The sequence below is a fragment of the Exophiala xenobiotica genome, assembly GCF_000835505.1.
Source record: "Exophiala xenobiotica strain CBS 118157 unplaced genomic scaffold supercont1.2, whole genome shotgun sequence".
NCBI lineage: Eukaryota > Fungi > Ascomycota > Eurotiomycetes > Chaetothyriales > Herpotrichiellaceae > Exophiala > Exophiala xenobiotica.
Window position 1 is genome coordinate 4,305,363 of NW_013562493.1, and position 20,233 is coordinate 4,325,595.

General features: G+C 51.3%; 10 protein-coding genes and 1 non-coding gene across 11 annotated transcripts; 4 read left to right on the top strand and 7 right to left on the bottom strand.

Annotated features, from left to right (window-relative positions):
- Window positions 1-137: 137 nt before the first annotated feature.
- Window positions 138-3,433, bottom strand: PV05_03814 (uncharacterized protein; the record flags this gene model as incomplete). The annotated part of the gene is made up of 5 exons (XM_013464491.1): window positions 138-1,202; window positions 2,776-3,050; window positions 3,151-3,268; window positions 3,336-3,369; window positions 3,423-3,433. The coding sequence occupies 5 exons, from the start codon at window positions 3,431-3,433 to the stop codon at window positions 138-140; spliced, it is 1,503 nt and encodes a 500-aa protein (XP_013319945.1).
- A 145-nt stretch (window positions 3,434-3,578) lies between these two features.
- On the top strand, window positions 3,579-4,983 carry PV05_03815 (uncharacterized protein). The gene is made up of 2 exons (XM_013464492.1): window positions 3,579-3,885; window positions 3,937-4,983. Exons 1-2 carry the CDS (start codon window positions 3,863-3,865, stop codon window positions 4,859-4,861), a joined length of 948 nt encoding a protein of 315 aa, XP_013319946.1. The 5' UTR covers window positions 3,579-3,862; the 3' UTR covers window positions 4,862-4,983.
- PV05_03816 (uncharacterized protein) lies at window positions 3,857-5,998 on the bottom strand. The gene has a single exon (XM_013464493.1). The coding sequence runs from the start codon at window positions 5,880-5,882 to the stop codon at window positions 4,932-4,934; it is 951 nt and encodes a 316-aa protein (XP_013319947.1). The 5' UTR covers window positions 5,883-5,998; the 3' UTR covers window positions 3,857-4,931.
- A 271-nt stretch (window positions 5,999-6,269) lies between these two features.
- PV05_03817 lies at window positions 6,270-6,385 on the bottom strand. Its single transcript, XR_001230717.1, has one exon. It is a non-coding gene; the product is annotated as a 5S ribosomal RNA (ribosomal RNA).
- Window positions 6,386-7,974: 1,589 nt separating this feature from the next.
- On the top strand, window positions 7,975-8,427 carry PV05_03818 (uncharacterized protein; the record flags this gene model as incomplete). Its single annotated transcript, XM_013464494.1, has 1 exon — window positions 7,975-8,427. The coding sequence occupies one exon, from the start codon at window positions 7,975-7,977 to the stop codon at window positions 8,425-8,427; it is 453 nt and encodes a 150-aa protein (XP_013319948.1).
- Window positions 8,428-8,663: 236 nt separating this feature from the next.
- PV05_03819 (uncharacterized protein) lies at window positions 8,664-10,572 on the bottom strand (the record flags this gene model as incomplete). Its single annotated transcript, XM_013464495.1, has 2 exons — window positions 8,664-10,450; window positions 10,503-10,572. 2 exons carry the CDS (start codon window positions 10,570-10,572, stop codon window positions 8,664-8,666), a joined length of 1,857 nt encoding a protein of 618 aa, XP_013319949.1.
- Window positions 10,573-11,158: 586 nt separating this feature from the next.
- PV05_03820 (uncharacterized protein) lies at window positions 11,159-12,152 on the bottom strand (the record flags this gene model as incomplete). The annotated part of the gene is made up of 2 exons (XM_013464496.1): window positions 11,159-12,010; window positions 12,063-12,152. The coding sequence occupies 2 exons, from the start codon at window positions 12,150-12,152 to the stop codon at window positions 11,159-11,161; spliced, it is 942 nt and encodes a 313-aa protein (XP_013319950.1).
- A 557-nt stretch (window positions 12,153-12,709) lies between these two features.
- On the top strand, window positions 12,710-15,273 carry PV05_03821 (uncharacterized protein; the record flags this gene model as incomplete). The annotated part of the gene is made up of 2 exons (XM_013464497.1): window positions 12,710-13,962; window positions 14,010-15,273. 2 exons carry the CDS (start codon window positions 12,710-12,712, stop codon window positions 15,271-15,273), a joined length of 2,517 nt encoding a protein of 838 aa, XP_013319951.1.
- A 95-nt stretch (window positions 15,274-15,368) lies between these two features.
- PV05_03822 (uncharacterized protein) lies at window positions 15,369-16,943 on the top strand (the record flags this gene model as incomplete). The annotated part of the gene is made up of 4 exons (XM_013464498.1): window positions 15,369-15,655; window positions 15,710-15,846; window positions 15,909-16,432; window positions 16,503-16,943. The coding sequence occupies 4 exons, from the start codon at window positions 15,369-15,371 to the stop codon at window positions 16,941-16,943; spliced, it is 1,389 nt and encodes a 462-aa protein (XP_013319952.1).
- A 251-nt stretch (window positions 16,944-17,194) lies between these two features.
- On the bottom strand, window positions 17,195-18,769 carry PV05_03823 (uncharacterized protein; the record flags this gene model as incomplete). The annotated part of the gene is made up of 1 exon (XM_013464499.1): window positions 17,195-18,769. One exon carries the CDS (start codon window positions 18,767-18,769, stop codon window positions 17,195-17,197), a length of 1,575 nt encoding a protein of 524 aa, XP_013319953.1.
- A 120-nt stretch (window positions 18,770-18,889) lies between these two features.
- On the bottom strand, window positions 18,890-20,230 carry PV05_03824 (uncharacterized protein; the record flags this gene model as incomplete). Its single annotated transcript, XM_013464500.1, has 2 exons — window positions 18,890-20,015; window positions 20,079-20,230. 2 exons carry the CDS (start codon window positions 20,228-20,230, stop codon window positions 18,890-18,892), a joined length of 1,278 nt encoding a protein of 425 aa, XP_013319954.1.
- Window positions 20,231-20,233: the final 3 nt, after the last annotated feature.

Genomic DNA, 20,233 nt, shown 5'->3' on the forward strand with positions numbered 1-20,233 from the left:
AGGTCCGTCGAAGCCGCTCCCACCGGCCTTTCGAACGCCGCAACAGCCTGGGTATCATTATAAGTACAGATACTCCGTACAACTCCAACAAATCAGTCGCACACAAAACTCCTGCCGGGCAACGAGGCATAGAAGACTTAAACCTCCATAGGTCCCACCACTTCCTCGCTGGCTCCTCGAACGGTGCTCTTACTAGCGCTTCTAGCGCTTCTGACTTCCTCATCACTGAGAATGTAATTATCGTGCTCATCAACCACAGGTCGAGCTGGAGGTGAGAATTGCTCGTCCTCAATTTTGCCATTCGGACTAGCCTCCTCGACCGATTTCTCGACGGAGGCCATCTCGACATCGGGACTTTCCGTCGTCTCGACGCCTTCTCTGACTCCAAGCCAGTATCTCGCTCTCTTGTGAGCTCCCAAATCGGGTGTGGTCCATCCGTCCGAATCGGTGTCCGCGAACCTCTTTGCCTTGAGTGGCGTCCGAAGAGTATCGATTGTCGCCATGGCAAGAACACTGATTCCGCGCAAATATAGATAGCACACACGCTTTCGTTGCTTGTTGAAGAAGAAGTAGTTCATCGACCACAGGGATCCTTCTTCATCATCCTCGAACGGATCATAGTCCTCTGGAGCGTACCGGTATATACTGCAATCCCGCAAGCTCATCTGTTGGTCAATCAGTCTCCACATTCCCGGACCCCAGTGTGGTTGACTTGAGGGTGGACAAGCTGATTCGGGTACTATACCAGGCGTGTTCAACAATGAGTTCAGAGGCCGTGGACGTAGGTTGTATAGAGCTGTATCCAAAGTATTCATGACATGTCGTAAGCTCTTTTCTCGTTTGAAGTCCGTCGGTCGTAGGGTGTGGGAGAAGTCGTAGTCTGGGTGACTCGCATTCAAAGTGGCGATCAGATATGCATATGTCCTCCTCGAACTGATCATACCCAGGTTGCCAAATGGGCTGCTCCGGCTCAGATTGAGACTAGACGCCATCATATGCGCCTGTGGGGGCGAGAGTGAGTGGGAGAATTGTAGGTTCGACTTATATTGCGCTTCAAGACCATTTTCGATGTTCTTGTACAACTTTTTGTCTCCTCCTGCTGCCTTTGTGGTATACAGGTCACATCCTCCCACGACGTGAAGATCGGGGGTCGTGAAATTGAGGGAGGACGTGACGGTATCGAGATCGCGATTGGGCACAAACTGCAAGAGGATGTCAGCGCTGATGAGTTCAATGTATTTGAGATGTCCTATGATGCGTACCTTCATCTTGTCTTTGTCGGGTAGGCCGCGTCAAATCACTGCGTCGCATTCAAGCGCAGGCGCAATCTCCGTCCGTGTCGGGGACGACCAACGTCGCAATCAGACGAGGTAGGGACGAGTTTGCGAAACGACGAAAGGCGCGCTGAGGCGTACGTAAGTCTTGAGTCGTATCGAGTTGGTTGGCCTGATCAAGCTATGCGGTCGCTGACAGAGATATCCAAGCTGGCTGCAGAGACAGCTCTTGGGCGGTTCGAATAGCTAGACGATTGACGTCTAGCAGGTCAAGTAGAATTGATAGAAGGCCATAGCACAATGGTGATGATTGATGCGATGGAGTGAAGTTGGCAACCTGTTTGCGGAGGAGGTTGAGGTTGACTGCGACCAAGACACCCGGGATGTCACGTGATTGAGCGCGCATTGACCACCAATAAGCGAGCAAGGCGCCCTCCACATGTTCAAGGCGAGCAACGACAATGGACTCATACTCACGGCATCATCATGAGGTCAATCTCAGCCGACAGAGAGGCCAGCTTGCATCGCGGAGCAGATACTCAGAGAAAGCGGCCTTACCTGACACGGACCCTTTCGCACGATTGCTCCATGATTCCAATACAAGCCTGGAAGCTTTCGCAACCGCTAACGACGAAGAATGCTCCTGACGACTTACATGATCATCCCCAAGATAAAAGCAGGCTCGGTGGGCTCATTGCACTAAGATTCTGGATCGTGTACGCGGCACTCATGTTGACATGTTAGGTGCGCCACATTTTCAGCTTAGGCCGCTTTTCGGCCTGCAAGCAGGTTGAGGGATGAACAGCCGTCAGGCAAAGTAGCATAATTTGAACAGGTTAGATGGGTGGATGGGTACGTCGTCGAGGATGATGCTGGATAGCTGTTTGCGTTAGCCTTCAGGCGACGGGTGATGGTCTTAACATGCTTGATTGGATCATCACTTCAGTACACTGTACATGTTGCTCCTGTTGCACTAAGCATTCAGAAGAGAAGACCTTGTTTGCAAAGTCCATGTATCCTCCAGGGGTATCATCAATATCTCCCCGCCTTGCCCTATTCCCAGGACTCCTGTTCATCGAAAATCGTGATTGCAGGTCATATTAGACCGGATGCTCTGAGCGTCGCTTCTGTAACCTGCAGATAGTAAAATCTGTCAATTATTGTATAACCTCATTACATGAAACGGTGGAAAGACTCGACTCGAGCATGCCAAAATCATCAGACGAGCTCGGTTTTGGTTCGAACCTGTACCGGTGGCCGTGCACCAGCCTTGCGACATCATGGTCTACATGAGCTTGGTGACTTCTTCTTCGACCTGAAGTGGCGTGGCATTGCGATTAGTTGGTGATCCCCAGGGGAAAGGCAGGGATGAGAACGTACGCAGATGGTGTGCTAGGCCGATGGCATGAAAACGCCATCCTGAGACATCAGGGCGCGAAAAGTCCAAAGGAGGTGCACATGTGCATGACAGAAAAATATGAACACACGTAAAGCAACTCACCTCTATATCTTCAAGGCTGTCCTCCTGACTTATGCATCTCAAGACATTTTTCTTGCTGCTTTCTTGCAATTCACCAGCCAGAAGGAGTTCGTCTAGGATGAAGTATGCTTTCTGGAAGTTGAAAATAATATCCAACTCGCAAACATTGCCATAGTATTTGTCCATTTGTTCAACGTAGCGGTGAACGATTTCAAGGGAGATCAATTCATTATCGGTGGAAGCACAGCCGGCGATGAAGAAAAGAGAAGCATATCGGCGGTAGACAACTTTCGTGTCTGATGTGAGTCAAGTAATGTCAGCCAAATGCTCGAGCGAAAACGAAGCAATACGGTTGAACCAGCATTCAGGAAAGTGTCATTGTGTGGACATCCGCACCCTTGTATTCAAGAAAATTGCACATTCGAGTGCGCCGAGAAAGGACGAGTTGGGTAACATCTTTGATGATTTTGGCCTTTTCTTTAGGAGAAAGAGTGGTAAACCATTTTGCAAGTCTCTATTTGCGCAGATTTGAGATCAGCCAAAGTTCGATGGTGGGCAACCGTGGAGGGGATTCAGCATACCACTTTGCCCTGTCGCGACAGCAAAATGAGATAGCTGTTACAGTGTTAGTATATCCTGAGGGCAATGGCAGAGTCATATGCCCTTACTTGATGGCCATCTTGCGTCCAGGAGTTACAGGTGCGTCAAGAAGAAAGTGGATGGGATGGCGGAAGGTGCAGGACGGAGAAAGTGCTAGCGCAGCCAAGCCCTGGTCTTTCTCGTGCCTGCTTTTGCCAACTGACGTTCGACTGAGTAATCCGCCTGCGACTTCCGCCTCGTATCGGTTCTAACTTTCAGATAGCCTTGCGACAATCTCGAAGACATTGGTACCCTTGCCTGATGCCGAGCTGACATATGCTACGAAGCACCGTCGAGCTATGCAACACTGAACAATACAAGGCTACTTTGTGCGTGCTACTGGGTACAACCCCGCGCGACCACAGAATCTCCTCTATTTTGGAACCTGACCCCCATTGACCACACCATCCGGGACAGTAAAGAGTGGTTGCAGAAGATCCCGAGTACGAGTTTCAGATATTGCAGCAAGATGAAGTTGATCCTCTCTACCTCGTACGGGTTTCGCTTGACTGGCGCTTCTCTAGGCTAATTCCATGGTCGCAGGAATATAATGTCCTCTGGACAGTCCATTGTCCGACGGCCGCTGTTTTCCAAATCTAACGTCGAACTCATAAACTCCTTGCGCGCAAACTTTGCCTCTTTCCAGCACCATTGTTCGGCTAGCGCAGATTCCCAACCACTCAACTATAGACAATGGACAACTCAAGAAGATGACACTCTCTATGTGCCGTCCTGGCGACCGACGCCTCTCTCTGAGCCTCGAGACTCGTACGATGTGACTGTCAAGCTCTTTTTTCTTCCAGGTATTCCGAGCTCGAGGCGTTGTAGACACACCCGAGATGCAATCGATTTAGTTCTCAAAGAGTTGGGCATCGAAAACATCGACCTTTTGATTGTCAGTTTCCCTGGTGTAACATTCGATGCCGATGATGAAGAGGAGGTCTCAGCGGACGAAGATGAAAGCGCCGGTAGTGACGAGTCTGAGGGTCTGGACGCCCAATTGAAGACATGGCAGGTCCTGGAATCCTTGCATAACAAAGACGTTATATCGCAGCTGGGCGTCTCGGAATTTAGCTCAGAGCGCCTAAGCAAATTCTTGCCCGAGGTCAAAGTGCGGCCGACAGTGGACCAGATCAATGTCAAGGACTGTTGTGTTGTGCCCAAATCGCTGATCATGTATGCCAAGGAGAATAAGATTGAGCTGCTCACCCATGCTGATTGCATGGACATCCTGCCGCCTGGGACGACGAGGGAGTTGCTAGGTCCGGGCAAAGATGGAGCTGGAATCATTGCTCCACATCCAGACGCTGGTCCTGAAGAGCCTGGCCTGAAAGGCGATATTGAGCCACAGTGGGTGGTCAAATATACCGCTGTGGTCAAGAACCGTGGTGTGATCGAAAACAAAGGATATTTCGCGGTTGCTCAGCTGGGCAGCTGCATCGAGGAGAAGCCGGTGGAGATCTCATAAACCTGTGGCGGGGGCATTTTGGATATGTTTTAGCATGGCGTTGGTGCGATGAAGAACGTCGAAGATGTTTTCAACCGATCATACTTCTCTTTCTGCCTCTCAATCTGACTTCCTCAAGCCTCTTTAGGACGACATTTGACCCCTTGTAACTTCCTCTATACCCATCTTGACTCTGTAGCACCTCAGCGTCGAACCAGTCCTCTTGTCTGGGATGGGTGGATCCAAATGCCCGTTCGAGAACGTACAAATCCACGGCTCGATCTTCGTCTTGTATCGACTGTGTAGCGAGTCCAAAGTCAATTAAAACAATCTCGCCGTTCAAGTCCGGTGCGGTTGGACCGTCTTGTTCTTCCTTTTCTTTCAAGTCGCCATTAGTGACGGCGCTCGACGACCCATTCACCTCGCCGCTCTTTGGGCGAATGATGATATTGCTGCTCGTGAGATCACCGTGGACCACTCCGCCTTTGTCATGCATGTTTCCAATGGCCCGCCCGATCCTGCGTAGCAGTCTCTTCACTTCGTCCTCTTGACGCGCAATCTCTTCCGCTGGCACATCAGCATTCTTCTTATACCACTCATCCCATTGACGCAACAAGTCCTTAACACTCCGCCCTTCGATCCACTCCATCAGCAGCCAAGCACCCGCTCCGCCGCTTCGTGCACCTCGTTGCTCGTCGCTCAGTCCCTTTACCTTCCTCGCGGCATCCCATTCGAGGCTCAGGACAGCAGGGACATTGATCTCGTTTGCGGGATCGCTCGCCAGCCCGGCCAATTTGACCAAGACCCTCGCTTCAGCGAGCACGCGCTGCTTCGTGAGTCGGGCATCGAGAGTTGGATGTCTGTAGGGTTTGCTCGGACGAGCCTTTAGTGCAGCGGGCGTCGAGGGAGAGAGGAAGTGTGTGCGATAGAGTAAGGCTTCGGCGCCTTGGGCTACGAGTTGCGGCGGCGGGTCTGTGGTGTTGAACGGGGCTGGAAGGAAGGATTCGTCTTGTCGTTGCGGAACCGCTACAGGATCTGCCATGGTAAAAGAAAAGAAGGCGTAAGCAGACAAATTACTTCCTCCAAGCTCCCGGCGACCCAGAACTTCCTTAGCTCTCGAATACTTCCTGAGCCTGTTGTCCGAAATATGGTCTTCAACACATAATGCGGGCTATCGGAAATTTCGCATAATTTGAGTCAAGGAAATGTGATCGACCCCTTAGGATGACTCGAGTACTGTGTTACTGGAATGGCCTACCCCGCACACGGTTCGCCAATCATTTGACCACGCTTCTGCCTTCATAGGCAGCTGCGACCACATGGTCGCATGATGTGCATAGCCTCACCTCATCGTTTAGGGGCCAAAAAATATTTAAAAAAAACCGTCCAAAGCCTCGAAGACATCGATAGCAGCACCAAAAAGATGAAAAACAATCAACAATGAGGATTCGCTGCTCGTCACCGACGCAACTACTAACTCATCGACACATGGCTTAAGTACGGCTGAGCGGACGGGAAGCCCTGTTTTCCATGTTCTGTGGTTGATTGCGAAAGGAAGTCCGCAAATTATATATATATCTTACATCGACCACTGCTTGGCGGTGTGCAGTAACGGTCTTGGGCACGCACGTAGGTCATACAACGCAGCCTGTTTCCTGCCCTTTTCTACCTCCAATGTTCACCGAAGTTCATTCCCTTTCGCAACCATAGCACACGCTCCCGTCTTGTATTTCCCGAGTCATATTCCTCCATCGCTTCATCGCTCCATCACTGAGATTTCACCCGTCTCGGTTTATCACCTATATTTCCAATGTAACTTGGCAAGAAGCAATGGATTCAAGATAGGATGGCTTGCCTCAAGAAGTCCGGATTCTTATTCTACAAGCCCTGATACAAGATGGTTGCAAACTGGGTCGCTTGGCCACAGTGTCTCGAGAGTGGCAAACAGTGCTCGAGAGATATAACTTCGCCCGAATCAAAGTGACACCATCTCGTCTCGTCGATTTGGTTAGATGATTCATCGCAATCGGGCTCTCGTCAACTATATCTGGTTCTGCTTGGAACTTGATGACTATGACTGCACCACGTGCGCGCCTACCCGTCCAATGCTCACAGACGACGAGCGGGAAGAGGCATTCAGTATCTGCGATGCAGATGGCTGTCCTATCACCACGGCATTCCAGAATCTGTTCTCGATTCTAAGCACATGGGATCTTAACGGCGATTTGGTACTCGATATCAGTATCTACTCGCCTAGTGACTCAAAACATTGGTTCAAATATCTGACCTTCATGCCCGATATCGCTTCAGATATGCCAGGTGGTGGTATAGAGCAGACGATACTAAACAAAGTCTATGATGATCCTCAACAGGGCTGGGTTGCTAGTTTTCGACACTCCGCTCCGCCTAGGTGGGCTATCCTCAAAGTCTTTCATTGCATTATGGAGGTGGGACCATTTGATAGTGAGTGGGAGGAGCGCCAATGGTGGGATCAGCTTCCATCGGTCCCGGCGGTAACCAGTTTACTTCTCCGGCAACAGAACCGCCGGAGATGGAAGCCTGCCTCGCTCGCACATATGTTCGCCCGTTTCCCCAGACTCCAGGAAGTCCACTACGAGCCCTGGAGGGAATGGGGCTTCCCACATCGCCAGACAGATATAGGTGAGTATTATTGCATACCTAGGTGCATACCTACCCAACCTGTTGCTCGCTCTCAGTTGTATAGGTATTCCATTGCTATTCATCCGCATCCGGTATCTAGATTTCCAATATCTTTTCGAGTCTATCCCACGATTCAACAATAATCTCAAAAGACATGTCTTCGAGAACTTCAATCTCAACAGTATCCAGGTATCATGCAGCGATTCCAGCACGGAGTTGACTTAAGCGGATGATGCGACAGTATTCGCAACCCAGCCCCAGCTGTAAGTTGGATGGTTGCACTCGCCAGCCTCAAGCTTGAGCATCTCGCAGCATCCTTCATCGTAGATGCCAGCCATTTCTTTGAGATCGAACCCTCTTGGGAGTGGTCAAATCTAACCTCGATCGTGCTTACTTCAAACCTACTTACGCCAGACAAGGATCATATTGAGATTGGAGTTATGCTTCGGGCAGCGGCGGCAGCGGCCATAAAGATGCCACAACTGGAAACAATGGAGATTTGGAACGGAAGAAAGGGGTTGGCGGCGCTCTTCAAGTATCAGGTGTTCCGCGATACACAGGAAGCTACAATCACTTGGAGAGGTACCTGGAGATTTACTATGGAACCTTCGATAATGCAGGCTTGGGAAGCCGTTATATCTCAGTGTGACGGTTACAGACTCAATTTGGTTCAGGAACGGCTGGATGAAGCTGCTATTAAGTCTCACGGTGATGCAATTCACTATCTAATGCTTTCAAGCCAGGTCATTCGGCCTATCTCGTTGCAGCAGATTCAGATGGAACAGAAATTTCCAGAGGGCGTGCCGACCTTACCTTCAAGTGAAGTCTTGCTGGAGGTTGAAATCTCTTGGATTTCATCATGGTCCAATCGAGCTGAGCAACACTTCCAAAGCACCGAGTGTTCAAGGTGGGCTACAGAAGTATGAGACATTTGAGCATCATCATGTCACTTGACGTCGAGGTAGGGCACTGACGATGTGATGGCAAATTATGTGACCAGGCAAAGATCCAGGACATCATTACATCAATTACTTTTTAAGCTGGCCGCAATCGTGAACCACCGGCCCCTTCCAACCGACGCCATGCCAGCATATTCCTTCCCAAATTTTCAAAGAACATCAAGCCTCTACAATCCAGACTCTGTCTCTTTGCACCAAGCTCACTATCCTTCCGGCTCAACGCTCATCCCCCTCACCATCTCCTTGAGCTCTTTGATCTGTTGCTTCAGCTCTCGAATCTCCACAACATCCGCATCAACATCAACAATTGGCTTCGAGCTCTGGACCTTCTTGTCCCATCCCTCGCTCTCAAAATCCAGCTCGTCTTGCAATTCCTCCCACTCCTCAATTGTATCATCGTCCTCCTCGCCACGGCGGCGGTTATCGCGTACTGATCGCGCCTCTCTTGCCTCCAAAGCCGCTGTTATCAGCAGAAGTGGGCTGTAAATGATTCCCATGACATAGTCATTGAGTCGCTGGTAACGCCGCTTCTCCATCCACCACTCGAACGGCAGAATGAGGAAGAATAGCTCGATCAAATTCAGTGGTGCGATGAAGACGTTTTCGTCTGGCGCTCGCACGAATTGCAGTGTCTTCTGCGCAAACATTGCCATGTACTCATCGATGGCGTTCTCCGTGATATCCTCGTACGCGGAGTTGTACAGCGCAATCAAAATGTTCAGAAGGATGACCATCACGACAAAGGTGAAAATGTAGTACAATATCAGGCCGAAGGGGTGAGCGTAGTTATCAAACCCTTCAAAGTCTGGAGACTGCATCACTGAATTGGCCATGCTGGTGATGATGAATGTGGTGATACTGGCGTTACCTTCGACTTGGTTCAGGCCGATGAACGCCTGCAGGAACCCCACGCACACGACGATCAGGAGCAGGAAGAAGATCAGACTCTCACGCATCATGACCTTTAGGACAACAAGCATAGCGCCGAAGAAGCGGAAAGTGTCGAGATACAGCAGCAGGCGCATCCAAAACATGGGCGCAGAGAAGCAGAAGATGTGGTAGCCCAGCTGATTGAGCTCGCGGCGGCGCTCGTCGTGCTCGTTAGGGGAATGTGATAGAGCGGTCATCCTTATGACGAAGGAGGCCGTCAGTAGTGCATAAAGACAATTGTTGAACACGTTCCAGAATCCGATGTAGAAGATGCCAACTTTCCAGAGCTTTGCGACCTCGTCGCATATGAATCCTAGGGTCATCATGTACAATATCCCCTCCACGAGGTCAAGATCGCCTTCTTCGTTGATCGTGTTGACGGCGCCGGTGTAGAGGGCTAAGTAAATAATTGAAACGGAGACTTGGACCACGTTCTGATAGAGAGGCGTGCGCATGCGGTCTGGGTCGTAGTGCGCCCAGAAGTTGGTGTTGTCGCGCTCGTGGTAGAAGCGGTACACCGCCGCGTCTTTGTCGTCCTGCTGGATCCATCCTCGCCAAAGATACTTGATGCATTTCTGGTAGCCCGAGGATCCGATCACAGTGAGACAGTGCAGGTCGACGGCGCGCTCGATCACATTGGTGGGGGCACTCTCTTCGTCGCCGCGGACAACGCTGTACCGCTGGAGGAGGACCTTTTGCATCAGATATTCTTGGTCTTCTTCCGCTTCAATGATGCGCTTCGCAATGATCTCGCAGGCCACAGCGCGAACTTGGTGCAGGTCGGCGTCCCACAGCTCGAGTACGGCCTGGCGGCTGAACCATCTCTTGCATACGAGCAGGCAATATACGACGCAGGCGGCATAGTCTTTTCCTCCGGCTTCTTTGGCAGTCTGGACAACGTTTTTGGTGATCACGCCGGAGTTGGCTGCGGTGATTTTGTCCTCGGGGAGTTCGATAGGAATGACTTCTTCGATTTGGTATTTCAGGCGAAGGGCTACTTTTGTTACTTCGCGGGCGGGATAGGCTGGCGCCGGAAGGTCATCGTTATTGCTGGGAAGTACTACTCAGCGTCAGTTGAGACGAGAGCGATATAGCAGTATACGGCAGCTCACATCTCCACATTTCATCGCGAAGATGGCGAGAGTTTCGCTCTCTGCCAAACAACTGCGACCATTTGACCATGACGTAACCCTGTAGCGCTTGACAGTTGGAGAACTACTAGGGAGTCCGTGATAGAGCAGACTGGAACGATTGCTCAAGACAGCAGTATGTCAAGGTGGACAGGCTGAGGTCGTCTGTAAACAACACAGAGACAACGACAGAGGATCGACAGGACTTGATTGAGTCCTTGCCATTGACTTTTTCAAGCTACGAGCAGCTAACTGGAAATTCCTCGAAAATCAAGTTCTGAAGCTGTCAAACCCCCCGCATTTATTACGACACACTTGACCTCTCTAGGCCACTCGGCCCTTGATTAGCGAGCCAGCCACGGGCTTTAGGGCCCAAAGCCCCTCCGAGCGGAGCCTTGTCGTTAAGGCTGCAGAGCCTGAGACTGATTGCCGGGCCGATATACGCTGCCATGCCAAACGAGCCAGGAGAAATTGGTTTCTTGAGACCGCTGGATTGATAAAAGCAGACTGGATGATTGTGATGGCTCGGCGGAGCATCTCACCACCCCTCAGGACCGAAAAGATCATGCCACAACTTTTCTCTTTCCCACTTTGACGTGAACTTCGTAGACATCGTCCAGCCCGGTAGGTGGAGATGCTTATGCAACCTCGGGGCCCTCGTCACTCTCGCTGATATCTTCATCTCCGCTCACTTCTTCATTCTCTTTAGCCCTCTTGTCCATGAGTGCCTGGAGCTCTGCATCATCATGCTCCGTCACAGCCTTAGGAGCCATCTTGACCACACACCCGCCACCTGCCTCCTTGATGTTCTCGTCAATATCCTTGATGGCCTGGTCCAGTAGCTGTATACCCATACTCTTGTCCAAGCACTGGCTCGTTAAGACGTAGTGAGGTGGTGATACTAGCTTCACCTTGACTTGAGTCTCTGGAGTGTTTTTGGCCTCTGCTTTTCGAAGTGCCTCTTTGACTGCGTCGATGCCGTCGTACTTGAAGCATGTTACTTCCACATCAGCACGAACTTTTGTGGGATGCGGCGTCAACTTCTTGCCGATATATGAGATGAGTTCCTCCTTGACAACTTCGTTAGGGAATGTAACGTCGTTCCACACCTCAGGGTTGGTAATTGACAGTTTGAAGGCGTCATTTGCATGTTGGTATCTCTTGTTAAGCGGCCAGCCAATGTTTTCATACAGCTGCAGAATAGGTGTCTTCGTCTTCTCTGCGACGTGGCGGAGGATGGAGTGGACGGATTTGCTCTTGTTGTAGCGTTCTTCGCAACGAACAATGTCTTCGGCGGAGACTCTTCGTTTTGACAAATCGATATAGCCTTTCTCTTTGTCCACTCTTAGCACGACAACCACCTCGTTCCGGCCAATTCTGATGAGTTTCTGTATCGATCTGATACGTCTCCGGGAAAGTTCTGAGAGGAGAATCATGCCGTCGATATTGTCGTATTCTAATAGTTTGACATAGGCACCCATTTCTGCTATCTGTTTGGACTGTGTTAGACTCGCCACAAGCGCAGCGTTTGGGCTTTCTTACCTGCTTCACGTTTACCATCACGAAGCTTTCGATTTCGGGATATTTTTCTTCATAGAAGCGACAATTCGTCAAAGAGTCTGAGTCCGACATGATGGCGGCTTTTCGCGATGTCCGGCTAGATGGTCTGGAGGTCGGGGTGCTGGGGGCTTCTAAGGTCTCTCAAATGAGTGAAGAGAACAATTCTCTACACAGAAAAGGTGTTTCGTGACTGTGACTCGATGCCGCTTTTGGCCCACTCACCTACTCCATGTGCGGCGAAACTTCCAAGCGCCTGCGCCCGGAGGCTTTTGTCCGTGCCAAGAAACGAAGTGAGCATAGTCACGTGTTGATTAGTCATTTATGCCCGTGCGAAGCTTTCTGCCCAACCCTCGCTAGTACGTCACTCCACATGACCATTTTGTGCATGTTCATTGGGAGATTTGCAGAGGTGTCAGAAGCACCGAATCCCCTTGGTTATTGGGGTTCTTGCGGGATTTTTGATGCATCTACTTGGGAATGCCGTTCGGATTCGTTCACCTGGGCTCAAAGACTGTTGATCTGTGGTTTTGAGCGTTACACAGCTAAGGGCAGCTTTCCAGAGACCATGGAACTGCGAGTACAATAACAACAAATTCACTTGTCAAGGCCACGTTTAAGCCTCGAACAGGATGGCTAGTACAACGTCTTCCTCCTCAAGAGGCTCCAGTCCTCCAACTTCTCCGCGGCGGCCCTCGCATCACACCGCTCGAAACCCTTCGCTGCATGCACCCATAACGCCGAGCCGTTTACGAGAAGCCACGACTTTGTCCCCAGTGGATCGGATGGCCAGGTCAAAATCAAGCGAAGGGATGGGCGCTGACATTGATCCGTTACCTCCAGCACTGCGGCAGAATCAAAGCATACCTACCGTTGCTGAGCCCGAGTCCATGCTGGATGAGGAAGAGATTGCAGTCCAGGGTCAGATAGAGGAACCCTCTGCAGAAGAGCTCAATGTCAGGAGTGCACTCTTGGGGAACTATCACCACAACCGCGTTTGCGGACTCAAGGATTGCAATCATGGCACGTTTTCCCCCAGAGCGCCATCACTGCGAAGTGAAGAGGAGAGCATGGATAGTAATGCTGTACGGTTTGGCGGAGCCTATGGCAATGCTATCGCTGACGACGGCGGCCCAAGAGATGGCATCCATGGAGTCCTCGGCGATTCTCTCGCCGACTCGATTGGAGGCAGCAAAAGTCTGAGCACGACCAAATGGCTTGCAAAGAAGCACGGTATCAAGAGCCACAGATGGATGTACTTCTCATACTACTTCCCCTTCATCAAGTGGGTCCGGCAATATCGATGGAGCTGGTTGCGAGGTGACATAATCGCTGCACTCACCATGGCCTCCTTCTACATTCCGATGTCTCTATCTTATGCATCGAATCTGGCTCACGTTCCTCCCATCAACGGTCTTTATTCTTTCGTCTTCAATCCGTTGATCTACGCCTTTCTTGGAAGCTGCCCACAGATGGTGGTGGGACCTGAGGCAGCTGGTTCCCTCCTGGTGGGCCAGGTCGTAAAAACTTCCATCAACCAGGGCCATTCAGGAGACAATGATGCTGTTCTCAATGCGCAAATCGCTGGAGTTGTGACAGCAATAGCCGGAGCAGTGATCTTTGTCGCCGGTCTATGTCGACTCGGCTTCCTGGATAGCGTGCTCAGTCGACCATTCCTTCGTGGATTCATTAGCGCTATCGGTTTTGTTATTCTGGTCGATCAGCTCATTCCGGAGTTGGGGCTTTCAGCGGTAGGTCGAGGTAGCGAAATCGCGCACGGCAGCAGTGCTCAAAAGTTGGTGTTTCTATTCAGGAATATTGGGAAGTCTCATGGTTTAACAACAGCTGTGTCGCTTACAAGCTTTGCTATCATCATGCTTTTCAGGTAAGCGCACATACTGTCCTTGTATCTCTGTTATACTCACCCTGTAGAACTCTCAAACGGACGCTACAGCCACGATATCCCTCGGTTGCATATTTCCCCGATCGCTTTCTGGTTGTCGTTCTCTCAGCAATTTTCACCTGGCTCTTTGCTTGGGACGAGCAAGGTCTCTCGATTCTGGGCGACGTCAAGTCCTCTGAAGGATCAGCTATTCCCTTTCATTGGCCATTCCAATTCAGCCATATGAAACATATCGACACTGCCTTGAGCACTTCGTTCTTGATTGCGCTACTCGGCTTCTTCGAATCTTCTGTGGCCGCGAAGAGCCTCGGAGATGGCACTCATGGCTTGAAGGACATGAACTTGAGTGCCAATCGGGAAATGGTTGCTTTGGGCGCCGCCAATATCGTTGGAGGCTGCTTCATGGCTCTACCTGCCTTTGGTGGGTATGGACGAAGCAAAGTCAATGCATCGACCGGCGGCACTACACCTATGAGCAGCATCATGCTCAGCATCATCACGCTTATATGCGTCTTATTCTTACTGCCGTACTTTTACTACATTCCGAAAGGAGTACTATCAGCCATGATTTCCGTGGTTGCATATTCACTCATTGAAGAATGTCCCCACGACATCAAATTCTTCCTCAAAATCAGAGGTTGGACAGAGTTATTGTTGATGGGCGTCATCTTTCTGGCAACCGTCTTTTATTCTTTGTCCGTGGGGATCGCACTCGGCATCGGCCTCTCTTTGCTGCAACTCATCCGACATGCCACCAAACCTAGAATACAGATTCTCGGGAAGATTCCTGGTACCACCAATCAGTTCGAAAATGCAGAGCTCAATCCTGAGAACATTGAATACATTGAGGGGTGCCTGATAGTCAAGATTCCAGAACCTCTAACTTTCGCAAACACTGGGGAGTTGAAGACACGTTTGCGGAGGTTGGAGCAGTACGGTACCAACAAGGCCCATCCCTCGCTGCCGCGGGTACGACACGAAGAAAACAACAGAAATGTGATCTTTGACGTTCATGGTGTCACCAAAATCGATGGGTCTGGCACCCAAGTGTTCACCGAAATTGTGGACGACTATGTAAAACGCGGTATACGAGTCATTTTTTGTCGACTGCCTTATCGTCGGAGTAAGGTGTTTGTGGCTTTCGAAAGAGCCGGCATTGTAGACTTGTGTGGCGGAAGAGGGCATTTCGTGGGCAGCGTTGAAGAAGCATTGCGCTTGTCAGAATCAGAAGATATGGAGCGATATATCGAGGAACGTACTGACCATGACTACCGGCGAGAGACGCATTGGTAGTGAAGTGACCATTGGATGCAGCCATAAAAGTCTTTTAATATCTTCACCACTTTTCAACTCGTTTATGCCAACAATCAACACACCTGTACGCTCTAATGGCTGCGCGTTTCCTGCCAACTGTGTTGCTTTTCATCGCCTTCTTGGTGGGATTTGGACATACTGCTCTACACTTACCATTGTACAGAAGAGGCGGACGGCTGTCTCGACACGAGCCAGCAGATCTGTCGCATTTTGCAACTCTTCTGGCAGAAGCTGAAGCTCGTTATGCGCTCTCTTACCGAGAAATCGAGGGTAATCGCCTTGTTCGCAGGTGGCTGCCACCCGAAGGAAAAGACGAGAACGATCCGAGTTTGATTGATGTAGCTGGTGGGCAGCACCGATGGTCAGTACAGTACTGGTTCACTACGTCAGGGACGAGCTGATAGTGAAGGAGCAGGTATACTGAACTACGCGCTGGCGATCCGCCACAGAAACTCGAGATTGATATCGACATGCTGAGCTCTGACTTTTACACTATCATGACCACAAGCGGGAAGGGTTCAAGATATGATACATTTGCGTCGAAGTCTCATGGTATGGAAAGAAAATCCGCAATCTTGCAGCACGGATGACCAAGTGACTGACAGCTTCTCAAGGACACAGTGAAGCAAGAGTGCATCCCCTCTGTCGACGCCCGAATGACGAATTCCATTTCCCAGACTCTAACATTCCAGTCCGCCTCGATTTCCCAATCTGCAGCCCGTCCAAAGCATCGCGAGTGACACTGGCGAACTCAGGCTCGTTTCTCGGTCTCGCGCCACACCAATCCCTCGCCCGACTTTCTTCGGCACCGCTTCTTGTTCAGCTACAGAAGAAGAATACAATACAGGACAACACATGGTCAGTAACACTCCTTGACGCAGAAAGTGGGATCCTCAGTTTAGGAGCCACAATTGCAAAAGAAGTCGAAGAAGCAAAGATACGAGGAGAAATCGAGTTGAAGTATTTCGGCGATCCTGTGGCAAACCCACAATGGATCACAAAGCAGGTCGACAACCAGCTGAGAATCTTAATGCTCTCTGAACTTCCCTGGGACCATCACTTCAAGTGGACAAAAGTCCAAGGTGCGGCAGGGTGGTGGACGGCACTGATGAGTGGGGTGTGGATAAACGGAGCAAAGGTATGCACCTCCTTTCTTCCTCCTCTGGCCTGCATGGGAAAGAGACTGAGACCGCCGCTTTGTTGTTTAGGTCCTCAAGAATCAGCGCGTCCTCTTCGACATCAACGTCCCATATATCCTCGCACCACCTGTCGCAGCGCAACGATTCTATGAATCAATTGGCGGGACAAAGCGGCTTGATCCACCATACGACTCCTTCTTTGCATTTCCATGCCTCAACGGCGTCAATATCGGCCTCGAGATCGGCGGGTGGATTTTCCCGAGCATGAGCGGCGAAGGGACAAGAGAAGATGCCCTAAACGGCCCTGCTGGCGGCAGATTCAGCTTGGGGAAACTTGGAAACGGCACGGGATATTGTGTTGGCAGTGTCGTCGAGACGACGATGGGTTTGCGGAAAGAGTGGATGGCCAGTGGTATGAAGGATATGTGGGTTCTTGGAGAGCCGTTCTTTAGAGGACTTGGTGTGGCTTTTGATGTCGACAAGGGAAGGGTAGGTGTGAGAGTGTACTGATCTGACTATGTGGCAGGTTTGCTCAGGAAAGCTCCTTGACCAAAGATGTGTGATGTCTCTGCGTTACTCAATCCCGCAGCTTTTGACTACAAAAGAATACTGTTCTTCGAGAAGACTCGAACACCATGTCGGCTCTGTGGTCTAGGTGCTTGGGGATTGTATTCCTCAAATTTCATCAGAACACCATCAATACTACGGAATAACTCCCTGGCAGTTTTCACCTAATTTTGTCCTAACTTAGTGCAGCAGTCTCAATGTCGCAACTCACTCGCCTTTGGCAATATTCCCTCCTTCTCCAACTCCGCAAACGTCTCATCGAATGCGTCCCAGGTATCTTTATACCCCGTCCAGCCCAGTTTTCTTGCCTTGCCCATACTCACGACACACGAGTAATCCCGACCGAGCAAGAATGTCAGAAACCCCCAGGTGGCTTTATCCCAAGTCTGTTGGTCCAGACCATGCTGGTCCCTCAGATTTTCCCACGCTTTCACCACCTCAGGCCGCTGCGCCCACTTGGTCGTATCGATCTGCTGATGGATGACGCTATGCTTGTCCTCGCTAAACTCGTCCTTGAGACCAATCGCCTCGGCAACAGCACTCACAGGCATGGGCGTGGGTAACTCCGTATGACTCGCCTCGTAGCCATCGTACGCGCCATCGACACCTCTTTCGCCACTACCGGGAAACATGTTGGCTGGGATCTTCGCGCCGTATCGTTTAGCAACTTTGGGCCACAGGTTCTGCCAACTCTCCGTGTCCCCGTCGATGACGTTGAAGGTTTGATTGCCCGCCTTGGGCTCGAGCGCGGCCCACGTGCAGAAGTCGGCGTGCAGTTTCGCAGACGTCCAGCAGTTGAACGCGAGGTAGTTCGCCTTGCATCCCGGGAAGGGCAACTCGTGCGCCGGCAGCGTCGCCATCACGCTGGCATACAGCCCCAGCGCAGTGGCGAGGTTCATGAAATTCGCTTTCGCCACGCCAATCACGTCCTGCGGAAAGGTGACCACCCACGTCCAGTTTCCCCCGTCTTTGCGCGCAGCCTCGGCCAGGATGTCTTGTTGCGTGTAGTAGAAGTTCTCGGGCCACGGCGAGTTGTTGCTGGGCTCCAACCGCGGGTCCGATTCGTGCATGGGCTGCTTCGGCCGGCCGAGGTGCACGCCCCATTGTTTCAGGCCGTTGACCAGGACGAAGCGCTTGAGGTGCTTGATCGCACCGGTGTGGCGCAGCGCGTCGATGAAGTTCTGCAGCATGGCGCCGTTGACTTTGGCCGCCTCGGACTCGTCGTCGCGTGCCAGGTACGCGCAGAAGAAGACGTACTCTGCTTTGATGTCGGAGAGGGACGAGGACATGCTCTCCGCGGACGATTGGAGGTCCAGCGTGGCGTGGTGGACCTTGGGGTCGGAGCAGTGAGATTTTTGAGAGCGTGAGAGGGTGGTTATGCTGGTCCACTCTGGCAGGCTTAGGAGGTGGTCCGTTATGGCGCGGCCGGTCATGCCGGTGGCTCCGGTGATGAGTGCTGTCGGCATGGCTGTGTTTGATTTTGTTCTTGGGATATTGTTCTGGTCGCTGTCCGGTTGATCCGGAAGTGTGGTTCTGTACGCGAACAAGGCTGCTGCAATAGGGGCGTAAGCTGTAGCTATCGGCACCGAAGGGCTGATGTCGATGGAGAGTGAAGTGTTTGTGCTGATTTTCAGAGTATTTACTTCCAAATTGTCGACGGGAGAATGAGAGTATAGAATTTGTGACTGAGTGGTGGTTTGTTCTTTTTGTTCATGGCAAGACGGATATAAAAATGACCGTGACGTCGAATGCACTTCTTTGGACGTCATGTCTATGCAGGGTTCGGGATGCCATTCCCGAGGACTGACTAACCATCTGTCAGGCTTCAGCTACAATGATCATGTAGCCATAGGATGCTTCATCAGCGATTTATAACATATATCTGCACTTTACTTCTCTTTGGTCTGCTCGCTGACAGGAGCCCGCCAGTCATTTCTCACAACCAGAAGTCTCCCATCAGCAATTCTCGCAACGGTAAATCCAAGATTGACGAAAAATACCAAAATCAGAAACAAAGTCAAGATGACCGTCATAACTCTGAAGAACGGAGAATCCATCTCCATGCCCAAAAGTAGTGTCGAAGTCGCCAACGTGCCAGTTGGGAATATGATAGCATTCCACGTCGGAGCCCAGACCATTTCTCGATGACACACGCGGTCGAGCATGCCGATGAATGCCAGTACCAGCCAGACCGCCCCGAGACCGACCATCAAAACCGCTAGCAAGATACAGGCAGCCTCGAGCACCTCAGCCGCCGTGCCGCTCAGGAAGAGTCCTCTGTTATACGCCCGGAACGCGCCGTGTGTGTTGGCCGCAGCCCCGAGCAATTGTAGCGCCGCTGCGGATTGGCCCATGGGTCCGACGAGTATGAATAAAGTCGCCGTGTTCTGTGGCGCTGGCCATCCTTTTGCCAGAAGTTGATGGAACAGATACGTGTACAGGAATAGACCGAGCAGGATGCCCACACCAACGGCGCAGAAGGATAGGATTATAATCGGGACCGCGAGGCGAGGGGAGATGTCGTGCGAGAAGGACGCCACGACGCCGCCGACCAGTGCCAGAGTCGACACTCCAACGGCGGGGATGATGATCAGTGTCGGGATCTGTTGGTTCAGGGATATTATGGTGTGCTGCCGGATTAGAGTGCCAAATGCGAAGAACAGCATGGCGAACATCCACAACGCTGCGATCCACCACATCACGGCGGCGAGGATGGTGAAGCGGTGACCGCCCCAGGACGCGTTGCTCACTGTGAGACTGATGAAAGATACCAACGTCATCCACGCGATGCACCAGCATGGTAAGAGGCACAACTCCACCACGCTATCGACTAGTTCGGAGTATGCCTGTCGGGTGTACATAAGGAAGTGTAGAATATAGATGCTCGAGAAGACGACATAGAGGACCAGGTCGACCGTGAATGCAATGGTCGAGAGCACTTGAAGCCCGCGGAACTGGTAGGGTAGTTGGTGAAGTAGTGTCGCAATGACTCCGGCGTTCATGCACCAGGTGAACCTGGTCAGTTAGCATTGGCCCTTTGCGAAGCGTTGGGTATACACGCCAGGAACAAAAGCATACCATATCGGACTGAAATCTTGGACCAGGGCGCAGAAGCAACTCCTTTTCGCCCGCCGCAGTTCTCTGTCGTTTGGCTCTGAGTCATGGTAGATGTTGTCCTCTGCAGACTTGTCGGAGCCGCCCAGCCTACGCTCATCTACCGATACTGTCATCTT

What these genes read in the sequence shown, in the direction of transcription:
- PV05_03815 (XM_013464492.1), top strand. Translation starts at nt 3,863, where the DNA reads ATGAAGTTGATCCTCTCTACCTC. An exon ending in AAGTTGATCCTCTCTACCTC is followed by an intron (nt 3,886 to 3,936) that starts GTACGGGTTTCG and finishes CCATGGTCGCAG; the next exon opens with GAATATAATGTCCTCTGGAC.
- PV05_03816 (XM_013464493.1), bottom strand. Translation starts at nt 5,882, where the DNA reads ATGGCAGATCCTGTAGCGGTTCCGCAACGACAAGACGAATCCTTCCTT.